The 12967-nt window shown below is 49.7% G+C and overlaps 1 protein-coding gene across 9 annotated transcripts in view; it reads right to left on the minus strand.

The window, feature by feature from the left end:
- MORC2 (MORC family CW-type zinc finger 2) overlaps window positions 1-12967 on the minus strand; it is a 56102-nt gene that overhangs the window by 20470 nt on the left and 22665 nt on the right. For all 9 annotated transcript variants that reach the window (XR_004243614.1, XM_032127617.1, XM_032127616.1 and 6 more), the window contains one exon: window positions 4033-4112. Coding sequence is in view for 8 of the 9 variants with exons in the window: in XM_032127617.1 (XP_031983508.1) it covers window positions 4033-4112 (80 nt within the window). In the remaining variant the exon portion in view is untranslated. The remainder of the gene's footprint in view (window positions 1-4032; window positions 4113-12967) is intronic.

Consider the following 12967-nt stretch of genomic DNA (forward strand, 5'->3'; position numbering starts at 1 on the left):
ACCCTGGGCTGATCCCACAGCATGGGCAGCAGGGGGGGGTTCTGCTCCTCTACCCCACCCAGGTGAGACCCCACCTGCAGAGCTGCCTCCAGTCCTGGGGCCCAGCACTGGAAGGACCTGGAGCTGCTGGAGCCAGTCCAGAGGAGGCCACGGAGATGCTCCAAGGGCTGGAGCCCCTCTGCTCTGGAACCAGGCTGGGAGAGCTGGGGGTGTTTACCTGGAGAAGACTCCAGGGAGACTTAAGACAAAATGAGTTATAAGGTCCCTTCCAATCCAAGTTATCCTGTGATTCTGTAATTTGGAAATACAATGGATGCATGCTGAGGAATGGTGTTGCTCACACCAAGACAAACAAGGCTTGCGCTCCCACACCCGGGGGCGCAGCAGCCTGATTACAGCACACCCAAAAGCCACCTCCCTCCCCACTGTCCTCACAGGGAGATAAACTGTTGCTGTAAGACACCCAAAACAAGGAAACACACCAGTGGAGGAGCGACCTTGCCTAAGATTTACATAGCATGAGGTAAGCAAGAAGATGACAGGCTTGCAATTTGCTCCTAGGCATTACCAACATCTCTCCAAAAAGCAGCACTCAGTTGCCAGCCGGAAGGAAATCAGTGACTCAGTTCACTTAGACCACTACAACAGAAATCCCTTTTTCTTTCTATGCTGTGTCCCATTGGAGTTTTGTTCACCTCATTCCCACAACAGCATGCTCTGGAGTTCACAGCTGCTTACCAAGGACTGTGCTGTGTGACTAGCCATCATCAAGAGATAGTCTGGCTAAATCAAACCAACAGGAGGCTGGAGGCTGATTAAAGCACTTGGTCCACTTCAATCAGAGCTTGTAGGGAAGTTGCTGGTGGGCTAAATATGTTTGTGACTAGTGGAAAGAACACAATGGTAACCCAGAAGGGCACAGGTCAAACCTGCTCCACTAATGCAGTGACAACTGAGATGGCTGAAAGGGACCGATTCAGTTACAGGGCTGAGGCCCCAAGGCATAAAGATGCATGTCCTAGGCAGGACAGCAAGCACGCAGCAGCTGGAACCCGTATACACATCCTCCCAGGGGACAACAGGCATGGCGTACCCATGACACTGCCAAGCATGTCACTGAACACACCAAAATAATCTGAAATAATACCTAGAGCAGCACAGAGCTGTTAGCTTCCAGTACTGGACACCTGCATGACTCCCCACCTCTTCCATTTGTTTGCTTTCCAAACTTTGGAAGGGGATTTCCAGAAGCCAGGCAATGGCAATGCCAAGGTGCCTCAGTGCAGTACTCGGTCTCGGTTCAGAAGAACAGAGAAAGAAGGTGATGGTCTTTCACAGCCACCTTGCCCAGGAATGATACTTTTTTCCTAGGTTCACCCACTCAATTAGGGATCTACATATGACAGCTTATCGCATGAAGCAGGAAGTTAGCTCCTGGGGAATGAAAAGTGGCTGTTCCTCATCTTAAATATATGTACGTCTTCACTCCTGAGTCATAGCTCTTTTTAGACATGCCAAAGCCATGTCACTAACAGTCACTGCTGCTCATACATCTTCCCCCTCTCAGCTATTTTTTGGTTATCCTGTTTTGATTCCACAAGTTCATAAGCTACTTCCAGAGACTCAGCAATCCCTCAGTCTGACTGATTCCAACACATTCCTTGCAGGCAGGCATCTCTGGCATTCTGGAACTGCTGTTTGCTCAGCTGAGACCCACCATTTCTCACAATGTACTCCTGGCTTTAAAAGAGCAAACTGCAAATCATTCCTGGGTGAGGATCCCTCTGGAGAGCTGGACACTATGAGAAATTAATTGTTTCTACCAGCAGGAGAACAAGAAAGCTTGGTGCTACAGGTTAAATCTATTTTCCTACAAGCAAAGTGATGAGATGTATGCCACCAAGGATAATGCCCTGAACATGTTTTAGTCCCGGAGGCTCCATGTGACCCACTCCTGCAGTAACAGTCTGAGGTCAGCTGGGAGTTTTCACCAGAGTCTCCTAAGCCCTTTGCTCAACACCCTCTTTCCTCCAGAGGCACCAGGCCAGTTCAGTGATCCCTGCGCTCCCTGAAGGGTTGGTTTGACGATCCCTGCACACTGGAAGCACTGGGACAGTTCACAGAGTCAATTAGGTTGGAAAAGACCTCTGAGATCATGGAGTCCAACCTGTGACCAACACCACCACATCAACTTGACCATGGCACTAAGTGCCACATCCAGTCCTTCCTTAAACACCTCCAGGGATGGTGACTCCACCACCTCCCTGGGCAGTCCATTCCAATATCTAACGACCCCTTTTGTGAAGAAATTCATCCTAATGTCCAACTTAAACCTCTCCTGGTGCACCTTCAGACTATGTCTTCTTGTCCTGTGACTAGTTGCCTGGGAGCAGAGACCTACCCCCACCTGGCTACAGCCTCCTTTCAGGTAGTTTTACCTGAGCCTCCTTTCTAAGCTAAACCACCACAGCTCCCTCAGCCTCTCCTCACAGGACATGCACTCCAGATCCTCCACCAGCTCTGTTGCCCTTCTCTGAACTCACTCTAACACCTCAATGTCCTTCTTGAAATGAGGGGCCCAGAACTGAATGCAGTACTTGAGGTGTGGCCTCAACAGTGCTGAGTACCAGGCCAGGGGGAAGAATCAGTTCCCTGGTCCTACTGGCCACACTATTTCTAGCACAGGCCAGGATGCCATTGGCCTTCTCGGCCACCTGGGAACACTGCAGGTTCAGTGATCCCTGCACACCCAAAGGCACTGGGCTGGTTTGGTGATGGAAATGGGTGACATTTTTGTGCCAACAGGACCTGTTCTCAGCGCTGGGACACCAATGGACACCAATTTTCAGTGCCAGATGCTAAAACTCCACTTTTAAGTGTCGTGAAAGCCTCATAGACTGCTTTAGGGAAGAAGCCTCTCTAAATCCTGCTCTTTGCACCTTATTGAAAAGCAATGGGAGTGTGTGCTCAAGACCTGCCCCGGCTACAGGACTCAATCTAAAAATAAATTCACCTATGAGGACTGACGCACACAATAAAATCTGCTTAAGCTTCATCTTATCAAGTCTATCTTACCAGGCTGTACTTCCTAAAGGAGGAACAGGGAACACGGCAATTCACACCATTTCACTCTGCTGCTTTGCCTTGGGGCAGGGTCAAAGTCACACTGCTGTCTGTGATGCTGCACAGGCTGAATGTGGCACCATCCCTTGTGCATCTGACCTGCAGCCATACACAGACGTGCCTAAAGCAGCTCCGACACAGGGACAGAGGACACATGCCTCCAAGTGATTTATGTAGTTGATTTATGAAACCTACCAGAAGATACAGGTCACATATAGATGACTTACAACTTCCAAGATTCTTCCTTCACTACAGCATTCTTCCATCAAGGGTTAGGGAGGGACACTGCTTTGTATATTAAATTTCTGGAGATTTAATACAGTTATAATACAGTTTAATGCTATATTTATATGCTTGTGTGATTTCTATACGCTGCATATCCAATAATGACAAACTGATTTTTCCCTAAGGATTACAGGATTTAACAGAAAAGGAAGATTAGATGGGCAAAAGGTATGCCTGGAAGGGTTAAAACCAAACAAACCAGGGCTCCCTGGTACACCCAGACCAATCCCTTTACATTAAGTGACAGAATAAAAACCTATTTTTTTAGCTGCCTTAACAGGAAAGGCACAGAACACAACCAAAAGCTCATGATATGTTAAAGGTGAGAGAAAAACTGCAGGGTGACAGGGCTCAGCCAGGCTTCTGCCGGAATGAGGGCAAACTGCTGGGACTCCAAGGGTTATCCTGTACATCTGCTACTCAGATGAAATGATCTCTGGGAACAATGTACATTCCTTCCATTGCATGGAAGTAAGTCCGTGTCATCTGTAGTTGCTGCAATAATTCAGTTCCTGAGCAATCCATGAACCTAGAGGCAAGCAATCCCAGGTCACACCCAGCAAGGGTTTGGTCCTCCCCTTAGCAATAGCTGAATGAAGGCACATGCATACCCTGAGGACTCACCTATCCTTGCCATGTGCTCTGCTTTCTTCACCTCTTGCTCTGCACGGGTCTTGAAACGGTTTGAAGTGTATTTGTACATCCTGTGATGATCAAAATTTATTAATCAGCAAACTCAGCAGTAAAATTTCATCACTCCATGAGAGAACAAGGTCCCCATGTGCTACTCTACTCCTCCCAACAGATTCAGTAAATGGAGGAAGTTTACGTATCATGAACTGGACATTTTTGGATGAAGCTAGGCAAAATCTTTTTAAGTCAGAGGTGTTTTAGTAGTAGCTGCAACCACAATATCCTCTCTTCTTCTGCATTAACCAGTGGGGATGAAGTATATCCATATTCTTGGAGCAAATCTCAAGACTTAGAGAAATAATTTCTTCAGAAGTGGAAAAGAGGAGTGAATATATATGGAAAGCTTCTCAAAACACTCCCACCACAGCTAAATAACCTTTCCTGTGAACAGCTGTCTACAGGTGCAGTATGATAGGTCCATCTCACACAGGGCTAGCTCAAAGCAGAGCAACAATTTGACCAGAACTTCAAGTTTCACGACACTTCTGTGTGCTCCATGTTGTGGTGGCCGGTGGACGTACATTACAAGGGACAGAGAGTTCTCGGTAAGATGGGTCCCTAGTACCACAGAAGCCACCTTGTGCTAGGGTGGCCAAAGGGGCTTCTCCCAGGATGCTTGTTCTGTTAAGTTAATCTATCCCAGTTGGCTGTCAGCCTCTACCCCTCGTCACTCCCCCAGAGCTTCTCCATTGGTCCCTGTTCCCTAGTCCTGCCTTTTCTCCACCCCCAGACAAAACTGTGAACCTCAGGATCATGTTTGTATTTGCCTCTGCTGCCTTTGACAGTGTAGAAGCAATAAATGCTCCTGCTGGAACGCACGCAAATGCCCTGCTTGACTCTTTGGTACAGACTGTAATACTGAACCCACCCATGCTTCTGTGGGGGCACGCGGGACCCCACAGAGCCGGAGAGAGACAGTATTAAATGGTGCCTGAACGTGGATGGCCTCGGACTGTCCCCGAGAGTGTCTCCAGCACAACTTCGCTGCTGGAATAAAGTCGCCTTTCGAGCAGCCATTTCCCCCAAAGAAACCTCTGAGTTCTATCAGGGGTCTTGGAAGGGAGACCAACAACCTTCTAGGGAAAGAGAAGACTGGTCTAAAGTCGGTGGACCACCCTCGAGACTTTTATTTGACCCTCTAAGGTAATATGGGTCACTTTTGTATCCTTTTTTGTTAATTTCCTTTTATCTTGAGGGTTGGGAAGAGAGGGAGACGGGGCAGAGTTGTCTCATCTCCTGTGGGAAGCCTTTCTCCCAGTTCTAAGAGTCCTTGTTCGTGAGAATTTTTGTTATACAAAGGAAGGTTTAAAACATTTTGTTCAGTGGTTGTTTAAGCAGTGGTTAGTTGAGTATTTAAAATGCTTTGTGAGATGGTTGTTTATGTCTGGAAAAGGTTATTTCCTTTACAAGCTAGCAAAAGCTATTGATTGTCTTGTAAAACGGTTGGGAAATGTTAACCTCAGTTTAAAAAACCCTTTACCGCTTCCCTCTCCCTACATCCCTGATCCCTCTGCCCTGCTTCAAGGGAAACCGGGAAACGGATTCTGCCAGAGTGCACAGGTCCGCTATCATCTGCCTGCTCTCTCCTGATCTCCTTTGTTCCCTGCCTATGGTGGTGCTGGCCAGGCCACTCCGGGTCCTACCCCAAACCTCTTCCCTGTACCCACCTCCCTGGTTTTCTCTACTTAACATTTGCCACAAGATCATGGTGGCAGCAGAATCAATCCCGCAAACCCAGCTGCTACCTTTATTTTTAATTCTCCCACTTCCATTCCCCTCAAATAAAATGGCGAACGGTACGTGGAAGCTGTGGTGGGCTTTTCGCCTGCATGCGGTCCCTCTTCTGTCCCTGGCCCCTCCCATGCATTGATACGTGTTGCATGGGGCCCTTCCCCCTCTGCCGAGACTCCCTTCCTAGCCGCAGATCCTGCCTCTTCTCCCTCCTGTGTCCCTGTGCCCTCCATTGATGGCCCTGCCCATGAAAACCAACCCACCTCGCGCTCCCACGCGGCTGAGACCGAGAGTGGGGGTGGTAGCACCTGGGGAGACTTCGAGACGCTCAGGGACAGCAGCACCTCTGCATGTGCTGCCTTGGTATCCCTCCCTTCACTGCCCAGCCATAGTGAGGGCTGCATATGTGTGTGCTAGAGCGCAAGGTGCTGTGAAAGCTGCTGCACGAATGTAGCGCCTGTACCTGCCTCATGAGGGGAAATTGCAAAGTGTTCACGCCTGCCTGCTACGAGCCCTGTGCTGGAACAGCCGCTCCTGCCGGGCTCAGCCTGCCCCTGAGCGTCAGCTCTGTGCCCCAGCCGACCTGGCTTCGGGCCCCAGTAGCCCCAGCAGAAGCCGTGAACGAAGCGGCAATGACTCTCCCACAGAGTCCGTGGTGCCCCCCCAGTGCCATGATCCTGGCGGGTTCCTGGCTTGAGAAGCCTCAAGCTGAAAAAGCGGCATACGGGTGTTGTTATGTCCCAGCCCACTGCTGGGCTGGGGCAGCGAGATGCCGATCAACCCTGGGCCCTCCCGTGGATTGAGTTTCCCCAAGACACAGACTCAGAGGGTGGGTCGATGGGCGGCTCAGAAAATTCTCTCTTACTCGGTTGTTCGTTGGTTCTTTGTTGTATCTCCCGCCTCTCGGTTTCCCCCATTGGTTCTTGTTGAATTGTGTCCTCCCCCTTGCTTGTAACTCATTGGTTGTTTTCCCCTTTTCCCGCGGTTTTCAAACCCCCTATAAAACTGAGGGAAAAGGCTCCCGGGGCTATTAGGATTAAGATCGTTGCCGTGTTCTGGTTGCTAAACTTCTGACAATAAACCTGTTGGAAGCCAGACCAGAAGAACCCACTCTCTCTTCCTTTATCTCCGAACTAACGTGAGCCTGTATCATCGGCTCCTGCCGTGTCTCCTTTGCAAAGAAGCCAGCGAGTGCGCCCAGCCAGCGCCTATCCTGATGCCGAGGTCGCTTCTGCGACGCACAGAAGTAATGCAGCTGGACTCTCTCTGATCGAGGGCACGCCAGAGCTCGTGCAGCGAGCACAGAACTGCGTTATATGGGGACTCCCTGGAAGGCTTGAGACAGCCTGACAATGCTAGAAACAGAGGGGATCTAGTGCCCTCCGAACAAAGACTGAAAAAGCAGCGGCAGCTGTGGCAAATGCTAGAGGTGCCTGATTCCGCTGCCCTCGGTTTCCCCGGCAGCGCCGCAGCAGAGGGGGCGGCGGTCGCCGTCCCCCCCAAGGAGCTCTGGGGCAGTGAGCAGCGCGCTGCGTGCTCAGCCCAGACCAAAGGCTGCCGACCGACCCCTTCGGTCTTCTGACCGGCGCCACTTCCCTTCCTGCGCGGCAGCTTAGACAGGACGTGGGCCGAGCCGCTTCCCCCCCCCCCCCCCACCCCCCCGTCACCACTGCCACCGGGCCCGCCCAAGCCAGCCACGCTGCTAACCCAGGACCGAGCCCCGCGCAGCCGCTTGCAGCGGCTCCCCCTAGCCGCCCACGTGGCGCAAGAGTTGAAAGGACAGTTTGTTGTCGTTTTCAACCTAGAAGACTTAGCTCCCCCCGCTGTGGCAGCGGGCTGGAGGCTGCTCCTGCGAGAAGGCTCTGCCCCAGCTCACCCCGGCCGCTCCTTCACTGCCACGGCACTGTGGAGCCACGCCTTCCGTCCACTGCCGCCGCTGCTCTGCGAATGCCCTGAGGCTGCCAAGTCGCCACAGCTGCCGCTCTGCTCCCCCAGCTGCGAAAACCCCGCCCGCATGGTGCCTTTCACCTCAGCCCCAGCTCTGCCAGCAAATTCCACCCCTGTGCTGCATGAGAAGCAGAACAAGAGGGGGGGTAGCAGGAGCCAAGCTGTAGGACTCAAGACTATTCCCAGAGCTGCGAAAACATCGTAAGGGAAGCAGTGAAGCAGTCAACCTGACCAGCTCGCACGTGCAGCTGGAGCATGCAGAACAACAGTCAAAGAAACAGAACAGTGACTTCTCACATTCTGATGCTGAGTGTAAAGACCAAAAACTAGAGTGAAGAAACCAAGGACCACAGATTATACCTGGAAACTGCCAGAGAAAAACAAGCCCTGCACCAGCCCAGCAAACACCGTTCCTGTGGACACAACACACACCAGGATGAACAGGGTGCAGTCAAAAGACCAGACCACCACTGGTTGGAAACGGAGATGACTCAAAACAGCACCCATGTCCACCATAGAAACAGACACACCGTCCCATAACCAGAACTGCAAACATGACTTCAAACGGATAAGTCAAGATACCTGTGGTGTCTCCCCAGATCTTACCCCTTCTGTTGCTTTCCCAGCAGTTAATATTCCCTACTACCACCCCTCTGCCTTGTCTTTCCCACAACCACACTCCCCAATACTTTTATTGAGACGTTTTCTGTTAACTTGCACCCCTCTCTTTATTTACTACTGGTTATACCATTTCCCTCCCCCCAGACCTTGAAGTAAGAGAAGGGGGGATGGGAAAGGCCCCCCCATTTGAAATTGCAAAGCTTTGTTTGAAACCCCAACAGAATCAACTGCCAGAGCCTGTGCCCACATTCACCACCATGATGCCCAGCCCCCAACACCTATCACCCTGCTGCCCTCTGGATGCTCCTGGTGCCACCAACAGTGAATGTTTGGACTGTGCTGCAGCCCCTTTGGGGCAGAGAACTGTGCTGCTTCAACCTCACCTCTGCCCTTGAGAGCATCCATTCCAGCATCCAGAGAGAAAAATCCTCTAAAAGACTTAAGGACTTGTTGAGGCATTGGGTTGTGGGTGCTTCTGATCATTGTTGTTTCGTGTATGTTTAGTTGTTTGGGACGTTGGGTTTTGGGATCCCTAGGGGAGGCCTTTTTGTTTGATACAGAAAGGAGGAGTTGTGGTGGCCGGTGGACGTACATTACAAGGGACAGAGAGTTCTCGGTAAGATGGGTCCCTAGTACCACAGAAGCCACCTTGTGCTAGGGTGGCCAAAGGGGCTTCTCCCAGGATGCTTGTTCTGTTAAGTTAATCTATCCCAGTTTGGATTTCCCAGTTGGCTGTCAGCCTCTACCCCTCGTCACTCCCCCAGAGCTTCTCCATTGGTCCCTGTTCCCTAGTCCTGCCTTTTCCCTGCCCCTGGACAAAACTCTGAACCTCGGGATCATGTTCGTATTTGCCTCTGCTACCTTCGACAGTCTAGAAGCAATAAATGCTCCTGCCGGAACGCATGCAAATGCCCTGCTTGACTCTTTGGTACAGACTGTAATACTGAACCCACCCGTGCTTCTGTGGGGGCATGTGGGACCCCACGAAGCCAGGCAGGGACAGTATTACCATATCTGACTCACAACGTTGTAAATAGTGCTGGAGATGGAGTGGCTTGTTTCACCTTCCCTGTATCCTAGCATGCCAAATACAGATCCAAATTCACTGACTGCTGCAGAGTGAGAGATTGTGTGTGAGGTAGAAGCTCATGAGTGCGTACCACCTCCAAGTACATAATGAGGAAAGATGACACCTAGGACAAGCGGAGCCTGCAGGAACTCAGATCACCTTAAGACACAAGGTTTTGGATGTATCAAGAGGAAAATCCCATCCCAAATGGATGGGATAAACTTTTCCAGCATTTAGCTAAAGCAAAAGCCACTAGAAACGCTGTTTTTACAGAGAGGCAAAAACACATGGGGATGTAACACTCGACTGACCAACTGATTAGAATCACACTTAGATCCTGAGAGACAAAATTCCCCCCAAATGGCAGATAAACTGTGAGGATTCATGAGAAGCAGCCTTGTACTGATGAAAAGTTTTGTTTAGGTTTGTTTCTGGAGGTGAGCACACATGGATGTTGGTACTGACATCAGAAATAGTCTCACCAATAGGAATCCCTTGCTCCCAAATCTACAAAATTAATACCACAAGCACAGTTCCCTGAAATACATTTTGCTAAACTCATTTTCTGCTATTTCTAAAGATTTCCTCCCTGGAGTAAAAGCAGGCAGGTGCTAACACTTCCAGAAATCACAGTCTGTGATTTCACCATGTCAGGAGCTAAAGAGTCAGGATTTTGGTGGTGCCATCTCTAACCTATGTAAGGTTGATGAAAGCTATTGGGGCCAGGAGACAGCACACTCTGAAAGCAAGGCTGCTTTCAACATGTTGGTAGAACCACATTACTTCACCCACATCTGCCTGACTTCTAAGGGGAAAAAAAAAAAAGAGAAGCAGAGTGAAGCTGAATTATCCCCCCATGCCCAGCTCAGGGGGCAGGGTAACACTTGGGGGAACCGTAGGGACAGCACTCCTTTGCTGTAGCAACTGTGGGGCATCCCAGATGACGGCACTGTGAGCCATCACGAGCTTCAAGACACTCATTCCAACTGCCTCAGAGTGTCTCATGGAGGCACATGCCTTGCACATGGCCTCGCTATTTCTACCTGCACAGCCCATATGGCTAAACAAGCTCCAACAGGTACTGGGGAAGGGAAGGGCTGGAAGCAATCCTTCAGGAGACACAGGCCATTCCCGGGTAAGCTGGAAATGTGGTAACAGAACCGCAAATACTGGTGAAGGATATGCACAAAACCAGCCCGCCCCTGCCATCAGGATGATATCAGCTCCAGAAAGGTGAGGAGAAGCCTCTCCCATAGAAACATGGGTGGATGACAAACAGCAAACAAGTGTCCTGCTCAGGAGACACACTGTTATCCCTGGAAAACATTGCAAGGGCTGCAAAACCTGTTTTTCAGTAAAGGCACTTACATATCCTAAATCCACAGTGGATTTCCATTCATTGTTCACTAACATCAACACTGGAACCTGCAGACAAGCCACTGTACAGGCTTTTCCTTCAGAGGTGAAGGCAACCTGACTGACAGGAGGAGGGAGCCCCCTTTAGAAGAAAAGAGCCCTTCAGATGTCCCACACAAGCACACTAGCTACTCAGGCTGTAAGGCAGCAGCACCTCCACTGTCTGTTCCCCACCCTTTGCTTGACCAGGAAGGTTCAACACTTACCTGGCCTGGGCTACTGGGCCAGAAACACAGCTGTGCTAAAGAGCTGAGCATCACTGCTGCATCAGCTGATCTCAAAGGAGCACCATAATGGAGGTACCTTCCCCTGTGCACTCACACACAAAGGAGTGCCTGTACAAGTGCAAGGGATTAACCCAGTATTAACCTGCAGAGCACTCAAAGCCTAGTAGCTAAATGGGGATGGTGAGCTCTGGCTCCAGCTCTAAAGGGAAAGCCAGGGCATAAGCAACCCTTTCCAGCATGTTCAGGGAGAAAAATGTAAAAAAACCCCACACCTAAAAGCAGAGTAACTCCATTCTCAGAATGGACTGATTTACTGGTTTTCCCTTTGGAAAGAGCCACCCAGGGCAGATTTGAGCTCTTCTCAGGAAAAAGACTGAGTTTCCTCAATCTGCCCAGGGCACAGTGTGGCATCTACCCCAAAAGCTGTATTGGCTCTCAGAGCCCACAGCGAAGGCTTTGATGGCTTTTCCTGATGGCCACGCAACTTCTGGAGCCCAAAACTGGCATCAGGAAGTCCAGCCAGAAGGGAGCAGTCCAGACATTCTCCAGAGAGGCTCAGTAAGGCCACAGTAATTGCCGTAAGTCTGAGAAGATTTACACTGTGCTCTACAGGAAGGCGTTGCACAGTCTTTACTGCTCTGTTGCAGGAATGGGGATTTTAAATGTAAATGTCTTTGGGGAATTTCTACTGGCCTAGCACCATAAGCAGATCTACAGAAATCTGCTCAGATGTGGCACAAGCAGATCTGTGAGATACACCTGCCACCAGCACTAATCCATCAGCTTGGGGCTCCTTAGAATAGACTACTGACCACTTGAAAAAGAAGACACTGAGGTAGATGAACATCTGGGGTGACCTGGAACACCTAATATTGTCATGATGCTGGCAGCATCACCCACAGTGATGGCATCCTGTCTATGACTCTTGCAAAAAGCTTGTCTCTGATGAGATAAAAACCTGTGTCCCTCTCTGGTTTCTCTCCCTAGTACTTTTGCTGGACTGCAGCACAAGAGAAAGCAGCACAAGGCCCTCATATGTAGATAAAACACAGTCAAAAATCTAGAAATCCAGAGATTCTCTACCCAGTAAATCAGGATTTACAGTGGCAAGTTCCCTGCCTTCCGCAGGGAAACAATTGGCCTGGCAGGCATGAGAAGCAGTGGGTGTAATGTTCCATTATTTTGGACAGGTTTCTGATACCATTTCACACAGTCTCATGTAAGGAGCTGAGGAAGCCTAAGTTAAAAACCAGCCAGGCTCTTCAGGCACTATCAGTGGCATGCCACTGGCCTGCGGTTGCTAACAGCGCCTGGTAGGTTGAGAGTGAGCCCAAAATGCTATACTAAAAAATCCACAAATAGTCTACAAAATTACTACTATTTTATTCAAATAAATTATGCCAGGGTATCTAGAATGCAGACTGCGTGCTCCCAGAGAGTCTGCCTCAGGCAGACTTAAATACCAGTTTCCCTTTCCCCTCCCAGCCCGGTAACCTTTTTTCAGTCTCTGTTCAGCCAACTGACAGCACATCCCAGCTCACCATCACATTTTTTGTTTAAGGAAATTTAAAAGGAATATAGGGAAAGCTTTTTCTCAATCTCTATAACCTAGACTAGCTACATATAAAAGCAACTGTTTGAAAGCGCTCAGTCTAGTTTCTTTTTGGAAATAATCCTACCACCCACCATATGTATTTCCTTCTTCTGCTCAAAAAAACCAACACAGTTACCCAACAGTTTTGTATGAATATGGCATTCCATACAACCAGGTTCTTAATTTCTTTGTTTGCTCTAAAAGGGAGCCAAATTGCACCAATGACTCACACAATTTTCAAAGGCATTAGATTTTCCACTA

This window comes from Corvus moneduloides, chromosome 18 (genome assembly GCF_009650955.1).
Source record: "Corvus moneduloides isolate bCorMon1 chromosome 18, bCorMon1.pri, whole genome shotgun sequence".
Lineage (NCBI taxonomy): Eukaryota > Metazoa > Chordata > Aves > Passeriformes > Corvidae > Corvus > Corvus moneduloides.